The sequence below is a fragment of the Lipotes vexillifer genome, unplaced genomic scaffold (genome assembly GCF_000442215.2).
Source record: "Lipotes vexillifer unplaced genomic scaffold, Lipotes_vexillifer_v1.1 scaffold513, whole genome shotgun sequence".
Classification (NCBI taxonomy): domain Eukaryota; kingdom Metazoa; phylum Chordata; class Mammalia; order Artiodactyla; family Lipotidae; genus Lipotes; species Lipotes vexillifer.
In genome coordinates, this window is record NW_006777952.1 from 968,634 (window position 1) to 978,856 (window position 10,223).

Consider the following 10,223-nt stretch of genomic DNA (forward strand, 5'->3'; position numbering starts at 1 on the left):
TCTTTTTTTTTTAGCTGTGTCGGGTCTTAGTTGTGGCACGCGGGATCTTTGATGAGGCACGTGGGATCTTTTGTTGCGGCACGCAAGCTTCTCTCTAGCCCTGGCGTGTGGGCTCCAGGGCTCGTGGGCTCTGTAGTTTGTAGTACAGAGGCGCTCCCATTGAGGCGCACAAGCTCAGTAGTTGTGGTGCATGGGCTTAGCTGCCCCTCAGGATGTGGGTTCTTAGTTCCCCAACCAGGGATCGAATCTGCATCCCCTGCATTGGAAGGCGGATTCTTTACTACTGGACCACCAGGGAAGCCCCTCTCCTAATTTCTTCTTATCTTCTCAGTCTCCACTGAAGATTATTTCTTTTGCCTCCCTGTAAATGATGATGGTTCTGCCCATTATCTCTTCTCACACTACATACTCTCCCTGAATAATCTCTTCAGCTCCCTTGATTTATCTAACACCAACATGCAGAAGATTCAGCAATGTGTCCCTAACCCTGCCTTCTTCTCAAAACTCCCATATATCCAAAAGTCTACGGGACAGGTCTTCTTGCGTGTTTCACAGGCACTTTAAACAATGTCCATAACTGAAGTCATCACCTTCCCCTAAACACATAGGGTATCCTGGTCAGTGACACATATTTGAAATCTGGGACTCAAGCTCTTCCATCTAACCTTATATCACACTTAACCAGTAAGTATGTCCTTGCTAATACTACCTTCTAATGTTTCTAGAATATGGCCTGTGTATACCCCATACATATCTGCTCAGTCCCATCCCTTATTTCTCATCTAGGAGGTACTGAAGCCTACTTTAATACCTCTCCTTAAAATCCCCTCCCGGGCTGCAGTCCATTCCTTTCTCTGCCTATTTGCTTGCTGATTACAACAATTAATGTATAAGCTCCTAGAGAACAGGGACCATATTTTATTCAATTCTGAATTGCTGAAAACTGGCACAGCACCTGGGACCCAAATAAACATTTCTTTGATGAACTAAGCTAAGTGGCTCAGAAAACCATCTAGCAAACTGCAATAGGTGATGGTCTGGGGGAAATGCCAGAGACCGGAATAGTTCTAAATTCTCCTGGAATAAGTGAAGACCTCAAGAGGGAAGGGGAGATTGTTGATGAAGACATCATGCTAGGTGCCCTAAAAATGGAAGGAAAAAGCAGACATGTACACCATTTACTTCCCTTACTTAGTCACAGTTATTACAGATTATACAAGAAACAAGTTAGAATAATTCAGGTACCCAAAAAGAAAGAATCTATAATTGTACCTTTTCCTAATATGATTCCTTTTTCTTTCCTTTACCTGAAAATTGACTACATATATACAGAAGAATACATATAAGCATTGGAGTCAAATAGGGGCCAAACATAGAAGGGAGACTGGGAAATTTACAGTCCCTGTACACCCATTTATACCTTTTGTATTTCGTACCACAGAACATATACTATTTATCCCCACCCCACCCAAATTCCTAAAATTGCTTTTAAAAGAGATCAGGCTAAAAGGGCTTACCTCCTCCACAGTACAACGGGGACGCCTCAGACCCTTGCCACCCTCTTCAGAAATCATCTCTGTTACAACCTGTTCCTGAGGCTTCCACGTTAAGGAACTCTCCAGATTGCCTTTGCTATGGCGACGGCCACCTGGTCTTCTATTATAGGCTTCTGAGCTCAAAGTAAAACTGAGAGGAAAAAAAAAAAAAAAAAAGTTATTCCCAAACGGCTTAAATTGCTGGAATTTAAGCTCCAGACAATCCTGTGATTAAGCTGTCTCAGGTTAAGCTTGCTCCTGGCAAATCAGACAACCACCATTCACAAGAATTAGATCTCTAGAGCAGAGGGCACCCCAGAATTCTGCTATAGAATGTCTATTCACAGTTACCAGGGCTTCCACATGAAAGCCTTTGCCTTTTTCCTCATGCCCAATTTTCCAACTCCAACTCTGGCTTAGCTCGCTATTACACAACATACCCTCCTCTGGTACTACACTTTTCCTTTAGCCATTTGGCACCACTGAAATTAACTATTGGTGTGATTAATTATTGGTGTCACTATGGGACTGCATCCCACACTAAACTTTAAAGTCCATGAAAACAGAGATTTCATCCTTCCACCACCATATCCTGGTACATGATCTAAGCCAAAAGGCACTCAATCAGTATCTGCTGAATACTAAATTAATGAATACTAAATTAATGCGAAGCCATGAAGCCCTCACCTAGTCACTGTTGCTGGTTGATAGAGCCTGCCTCTCTTGCCATTACCGATAATGGAACAAACTGACATCACACCTCTCTTGATGTGAGGTTTAAGAAAGGACACATCACATATGCAGTATTTTTACCAAAAAATTTGCATAATCTAAAATAAATCATGAGTAAACATCAGACAAAATTAAGGGACTCTACAAAAGCAATGCTTTGTACTCTTTAAAAATATTCATGCTATTACAAAGAGAGGCTGAGGCGTTGTTCCAGATTAAAGGAGATCAAAGAGACATGAAAATTAAATGTAATACATGATCCTGCCCTGAATTGTGGGCCAGAAAAAAATAATCTCTATAATAGAGAAATTTAAATAAGATTATATAATAGTACTATATCAATGTTAAATTTTCTGATTTTGGTAGTCTGTGATTATGTAAGTGAATGTCCTCATTCTGAGAAATAAACACACTCAAGTACTTATGATTAAAGGGGCATGAGTCTAAGACTTACTCTCAAATGATTCAGAAAAAAATATTATGTACATATAACAGAGAATGATAAAGCAAACTGGAAAAATGATAACAAATGGTGAATCTAGGTCAAATGTATTCACCTACAGAGTTTCAAAATACTGTACATGAAGCAAAAACTGACATAACTGGATGAGAGAAATAGTCAAGTCCACAATTACAGTAGGAAACATCAACATTCTATACTCATCAATCAATAAAAAAGTAGACAGAAAATCAATAAGATCTGTAAAACATTATCAGCAAACTATTAATAACTGACATTTACAGAACACTCCACCCAACAACAGCAGAATACACATTCTTTTCAATGAACATGGAATATCCAGACTGAATATATTCTAGGACATAAACAAATGTTAACAAATTTAAAAGGATTGAAATTGTACTAAGTATATTCTCTGACCATAATGAAATTAAACTAGAAATCAGTAACAGAAAGCTATCTGGAAAGCCCCAAGTATCTGGAAATTAAACAATATAATTCTACCCTTCTAAATAATCACAGGTTAAAGAGGAGGAGTATGAATGAAGATGAAGAGTATAAGCCTGATTGTAGAATTAATCTTAGTTTCAGCTTAACCAGTTTTCTCAAACTTACATTCAGATTATTGATCTTTTCAGGAATACTACCTTAGGTGATGATGTCCTGCTCAGTGCAATGTATCTGGAGGCCAGGATGTGAGTTTGCCCACTGTGGGTGATTTAAACTTTGATCCTTTGGTTAAGGTGGCATCAGGCAGGTTTCTCCACTCTGAAGTTACTATTTCTCCCTTTATAATTAGTAAGTCATTTGTGGGGAAAAATTCTGAGTTTATGTAAATATTCCATACTTCATCAAACTTTTACTTACTAGTTTTAGCTCAACTGACAATTCCTGTATATATCAGTTATTACTGAAACAGTTAAAAGATGGTGATTTTCTAATTCCATCATTCCTTCTACACTTACTAGCTGGCATTCTGCTATAAAGACCTTTTCCTCCCACACTATGTATTTATTTATTAACATGTGTATTCTTGTCTTTATTCATCTGATGCTTAAATTGTCCCCAACTGGCCAGTGAAAGCCCCTTCAAGTTTCCTCCTGTGTCATGTTGATAATGTCCCCAGGTTTTCAGGGCTCCTTTAATTGCTGGCACAGGACATTCCACAATCATTTTTTACTTTATCTCTCCTAATCCTACAATCAGCCATTTAGCCACCTCCAGGGAGCCTTACTTTTTATAGTTAGTGTCTCATTTTCAAACATGAGTGGACAGCCAAGGATTACCAGGTATTTGAATAAGAACTCATAAGAAAGATAAAACCAAAATAAACCAAAGGGGAAGCAGACAAAGCAAGGAGGAGAAGAAATTTTAAAATAATTAACAGTTTTAGAGAGGTAAGAAAAGATATTGCATCTCTATAATAAGAATTCGATGGCTGGAGAAAGAAAAAGCTATGGGGAATAGGAAGTGGGAGGATGCTTACAACTTAAAAACTATGAAGCCAAAAAAACCACAAAAGTATACATATATGTTTATCTCGGTGGTAGAAGATTTTTTTAAAAAAAGGGTAAGGACAAAAACAAAAGAGAATATATACAAAAATTAAATTAGATGAATCCATAAGGTCCAATATCCAAGCAACAGAAGTTCCAGAAAGTGAGAACACACAGAGAAGAAAATTACTAATAAAATAATAACAGTTCATTGTACACATGATTTCTGCACTGTTCTGAATGCATATTATACTTCAAAAAAAAAGTTTAGAAGTGAGTAACAATTCTTTTTTAAAAGGTTTTAAAGGGCATTCCCTGGCAGTCCAGTGCTTTCACTGTCGAGGGCCTGGGTTCAACCCCTGGTCGGGAAACTAAGATCCCGCAAGCCACATGGTGAGGCCAAAAAAATAAAAATTAAAAATAATTTTAAAAATTAAAGGTTTTCAAAATCAGATTATATAGGCATATGATATATAGGCATATGATAGAAAAAGTAACACACACTTGAGTACGTCTCTCACCAGCTGTATATCTGGCAAGTTACTAACCTCAGAGTAGTTACTTAACAAGATTACATAATAGAATAAAAGTGAGAATGCCTAGCAAGAGTAAGTACCTAAAAATTACTAAGTTTCCATTTACAGAAAGGCAGAATTTAACACTTACCCAAAGGAAGGCAGGACTCTGCGTGGCTGATCTCGAGTTACTGTCACTCTGATCTTTGGATAGTCACTTATTCCATTAGGAGATTTATTACCTATTTTTGAAAACCATTTGTAATTGTAAAAGAAAAACAAAAAACACAAAAAAACCTGTGAACAGTCTGCATTAGAAAAGAAAATCTGGACTTCCCTGGTGGCACAGTGGTTAAGAATCCACCTGCCAATGCAGGGGACACAGGTTGGAGCCCTGGTCCAGGAAGATCCCACATGCTGTGGAGCAGCTAAGCCCGTGTGCCACAACTACAGAGCCTACGCTCTAGAGCCCGTGAGCCACAACTACTGAGCCCTCATGCCACAACTACTGAAGCCCAAGCACCTAGAGCCTGTGCTCTGCAACAAGAGCAGCCACCGAAATGAGAAGTCCGCAAAGCACAACAAAGAATAGCCCCCACTCGCCGCAACTAGAGAAAGCCTGCTTGCAGCAACAAAGACCCAACGCAGCCACAAATAAATTAAAAAAAAAGAAAAGAAAATCTGTGATCAGTCTATACTGTAAAACTAAATATCTTATTTTTTCAAATTCTATTACTTTCTAGCACACATTTTGTAAAAGTTAAAGGAAAAGCTTAGTCTGTCTTTGCTCTCAGGTAAGTAGTAACAATTCATAGGAAAGCTTTACTAGTTTTGCTTGCTGGGGCCAACAAAAGGCATGAAGAACTCAATGATTATAAACTCTGTAATCTAATCAAATTGAGTAAATTTTTCAAATTGTTTCTTCTTCTCAAGAAAACAGAAGTATTTTTAAATGAAAATCTGCTTTGTTACTACATTTTCCTGGAAGCTTCTAATACTTGTGAGATGGTTACTATACCTCAAAAAAGGGTAACAAAATTTTCGTCAGCCACATTATCTGCTAGAGCTACTACAGGGGTTTGGAGTCCCTGAGGACTCCAAAATGCAAAGAGGTCTAAAGCTCAAAGTTTTTTCTTAAGTCAGTAGCAGCAAAACATGAACTGACCTGCATTCATTTGTTTGTAAAACCTGACTTGAATCAATGTTCAATCCTGTTGGGGTTTTTTAAATAATATTCAATAAACAACTGAAAAATGTGGAATTCCCAAACATATCTCCAAGCGTTTCCGATTTGAGATTGTGGATTTCTTTATATAAGAAATCTGCCCTAGGAATACCCATGCTTCTCTGACTAGGCTACACAAACCCACAGAAACATAGTGCTGGTACTTCAGGCACAGGATAAATCTACCATCCTCTCTATATGTCAATTTTCTGAATCCACAACTTCTCTAAAAGCTCTTTTTCCCCCCTTCCTCTCAAACTTTACAAGCTTATCTGTGTGGCAGAGATCACAATCATTTTCAGGACTCTGGCTTCTTCCTATTTTTCCCCACCAGAGCATTTTATATAGTATATATAATAATTACAATTCAATTTCGGGGTCTAAGGATGATATAGAGGTTCCTAATCCACAAAACCATGAGAACTGGGAACCTAAGGTTGCTCCCCCATCAGATGATGTCCCTCAAAGGCAGGGTTTTATTAGTTTGTTATTTTATTATGTTGTTATTTTGCTATTTTGTTATTAAAGGTTTTATTATTCTATTATTTTATTTTGTTATTTTGCTACTAAAGGTTTTATTATTTTGTTATTCCTGATAACTGAGCACAGTGTCTGACAGAGTAAGCTCTCAGGTAACACTTTTTTTTTTCTTTTTAATAAATAAGCCCTGATCTAAGTCACATTACAGACACTGATAAAGCAAACAGGAAACATAACAGTAAATTCAAAGACAATACTAAAGGAAAGTTATTTGCTTTTTAGAATGGTAGGGAGAATATATCTATGTTCTCATCCGAAGCCAAATCAGTGTTTTCCTTTCACATTCCCAAAGCTCAGAGAACACAGGCAGGAGGAGGTAGGGGAAGCAGAAATGTTCTTGACCACCTCACCCAGTTTCAGCATGTTGTTCCAGGATCCGGAATCTGTCAGTTCAGAAGATGAAGAGTTCGAAAATACCTTAAAATCAAAAAGAATCATCTCTGTATTCACTCTTAGAATTTAAATAAGTCTTAATATGAAAAAAAAATCACTCTATTGGTGATGATTTAGTTACCTCACAGAAGAAACTTCATCAATAAGACCAAAGGTTTAATTTGTGAAGACTCACAAAATGATGTAAAAAGTAACAATTCCAGATTCTTCACACATACTTAAACAAGAAAACCAGATGTAGAGTTGACTCTTGAACAACAAGGGTCTGAACTCTGTGGATCCAATTAAATGTCGAATTTTTTCAACAGTAAATACTAGTGTACTACATGATACTGGTTGGGAATCCACGGATGTAGAACCTCAGATATGGCAGAACCAAGGATCTGGAAGGGCAACTATGTGAGTTTTTGACTGTGTGGAGAGTTGGGGCCCATAACCCAAGCATTGTTCAAAGGTCAACTGTATTAGTAATCAGGCTCCTTATAAATATTTTTTAAATGTGCAATTTCTTAATCTTTCATTCTTTTGGTCTCTATATCAAGGCTAATTAAGACATGAACATTTCGGAAAGAAGTCATTCTACATATTAATTCCTAAAAGGAGAATATTTCTAAAATTTAACTTTAATGATTAAGTACAAAGACCAGTAGCCCCAGGGAAGCCTTATCCCCACTGACCTCTCCTGAAGGGACAACATTCCGTGTTCCATTACAAGCAGAAGTCACCATGGGCTTTGTGGTCAGCTGGAATGGGAATCCAAATAAGCTGGCAGCATTGTAGAGACTGTTTTTCACTTGGTGAATAAAGCAACCTAGAAAGTGTAATATAGATTACATATACATATATAGAGTACTTAAACTTTTAGCAAAAAAAAAAAAAAAATTATATCTTAGAAAAGGCCTCTCTCAATTTTTATTAGAAGTCCTATCTTCAACCATTGAGAGAAAAAGGTACCTGTAAAAATAATTTTTCTCATATCTGAATAACTGTAATTCCAGCATTAGCATTTTGGGTTTTTTTTAGTAAAGTATCTAGGAGGTTACAAAAGCATGAAACCATCATTTTAGCAAATCACATACTGATTCACAAAAAAAAGTCCTGAAATGACGGCTTTTAAGCAATGAGTTCCCCAAAATATATACCGTAAAATAAATCTTTTCCAGAGACATAACGGCATAACTTAGACAACCTGGAGCCATATAGTTACTAGGTATGGCAGAATTCTAGGAAGCATTACCATTTACTCACTGGTTTGTCCTTACTTCTCAGGCAGGTTAACAGTATAGCTGTCCTAAACAACTACTTACTACCTTGGCTATATCCAGGATGGAAATTAGTGAAGTATAAGATATGTGGCTCCTAAACGTCTAGGAGGAAACAAAGCTATGCCTCTACTGGAGAAGATGTGTTGGAAGATCTCAGACTCACCCCTCCCTGCCACCAAAAATAAAGATTACAAAATAAGTAAGCAAATAAATAAGGGGGAGGGGTAGATTTCAATGCTTTTCCCACTTCCTCCTTTTATCACACTACCCCCTTCTCACTTCCTACACTGATTTGTTTTCTACAATTTCCTTTCTATTTCCTAATTAAGGTTTTCTAAAGCACTAGTTTGAGATAAAGCGGTCATCATCTTAACCATATTCTGCTTTAGAGAAGAATACCCTGAAAGTGAAATGGTGGCTTTTAAACATCAAGCACTCCAGAACATATAAGATATAAAATACTTTCCAGGAAGATAGGGGAATAACTTAAACAAAAAGAAAGATGTGCTAGATGGGTAAAGCAGAATCCAATTTGAAGTAATCTGTCACTATAGAATAGTTAGAAGTACCAAAATTTGCAAATGCCTTGTTTCTCATTTTAGGAACTGGAGAGAATTCCAGGTTATCCCTCTAATAATGTTGAGGGATATCACTTACATTCTACTGTGCTATAAATGGGAGAAAAAGAACTTTAGGGATTGGTGCTTATCATCCAGATTGGCATCCAGACTCCAAACAGCAGGAAGTACTCATAATAACATAAATGCGTAATAACATAAGTGTGCACAAAAAGTACTGTGATATTTATTTTCCCATAAGTTTTGTCAAAATCTGAGTATGCCCCAAAATTATGTCAAAAGATATCATTGATTAAAAAAAAAGGCAGGCAGGAAGGCCCACCTCATCTGTAAAATGAAGATAAGACCATCTTATTTTGCTGAGACCAGACTAAGTAGATCGCTTCAGATCCCTTTCATCTGTAAGATCATGAGTCTGCAATTCTAAGCTGCTTCTCCTTTTCACTCTTCCTTTTTTTCTCTCCAAAGCAGCCAACACACTCATACTGTCCAATATAGGAGCCAGTATCCACAGGTAGTTACCTAAGTTTAAATTAATTAAAATTAAATTCAGTTCCTCAGTTGCACAGCCCCACTTCAGGTGCTCAATAGCCATCATCTCAGAGAGTTCTATTGGCCAGCACTGCTAGAGACCTCTACAAACTCTACCAGGAAGTATTATCTCTGCTACCCACTGCTTCCCCCTTGGCTTAGGTTCCCTTCTATAGTTTCTAGTCAGAAAATCTTAATATATATTTCGTGGAAATCATGGACGGAGAGAACCTTAACATACCAGAATTATTTCAGGAACCTTCTCTAATACCACCATCAAAGTTTTTTGCTTTCTGTTTTTAACCACATAGAGCTGTTTATTTCTATTTTTCTATAAAATTGACTCACTTTTTTTTGCTAAACAAATGTATTTGTGAAAGGTAACTTTATATTACTACTGTTGATGTAAAGCAACCTTATTTGCCTTATGAAGAAATGAAAACAATATTAAGTTCTAGCTGGGCCTGTTAAAAAAGGGAAGATTAGCATGTATTAGACAAGTTTTAAATACATACTAGCATTAAATCAACATGTTTTCTGCTTAAAATAATCAGAAATTTAAAATAACTGAAAAGGATACAACATTTTTAGTTTATAACATAATTCAGATGATACTTAATGCTATGAATGTTGTATCTCCTAAAATCATTTATTTCTTGAATTGGTATCTATCCTGTGCTTTGGGAAATACTGTCCTAATGAATTCAGTATAAATTCCTGGCATTCAAAGTCCCTCTGTATTTTGAACTCTCTCTTTGATCAACTTTTTCACTAAGTTCTATTTGTTATTTCCTGAATTACACAATTTCCCATACTGTTCCCTCTGCCTAGAATGCTTTTCCTTCCTATTGCTCTCTGTCGATACCCTATCTATCCTTCAAGACTCATTTCACATATTAGATCCTTCATCAAATATTTACTGACTTTTTTTTTTTTTTTTTTTTTTTTTTTTT

General features: G+C 36.7%; 1 protein-coding gene across 2 annotated transcripts in view; it reads right to left on the reverse strand.

Annotated features, from left to right (window-relative positions):
• Nucleotides 1–10,223, reverse strand: part of SENP2 (SUMO specific peptidase 2) — a 35,757-nt gene that overhangs the window by 20,214 nt on the left and 5,320 nt on the right. For both annotated transcript variants that reach the window (XM_007451389.1, XM_007451390.1), the window contains exons 3-6: nucleotides 7,574–7,707; nucleotides 6,854–6,920; nucleotides 4,890–4,980; nucleotides 1,518–1,686 (exon numbers count right to left, since the gene is read on the reverse strand). In XM_007451389.1, coding sequence (XP_007451451.1) covers nucleotides 1,518–1,686; nucleotides 4,890–4,980; nucleotides 6,854–6,920; nucleotides 7,574–7,707 — 461 coding nt within the window. The remainder of the gene's footprint in view (nucleotides 1–1,517; nucleotides 1,687–4,889; nucleotides 4,981–6,853; nucleotides 6,921–7,573; nucleotides 7,708–10,223) is intronic.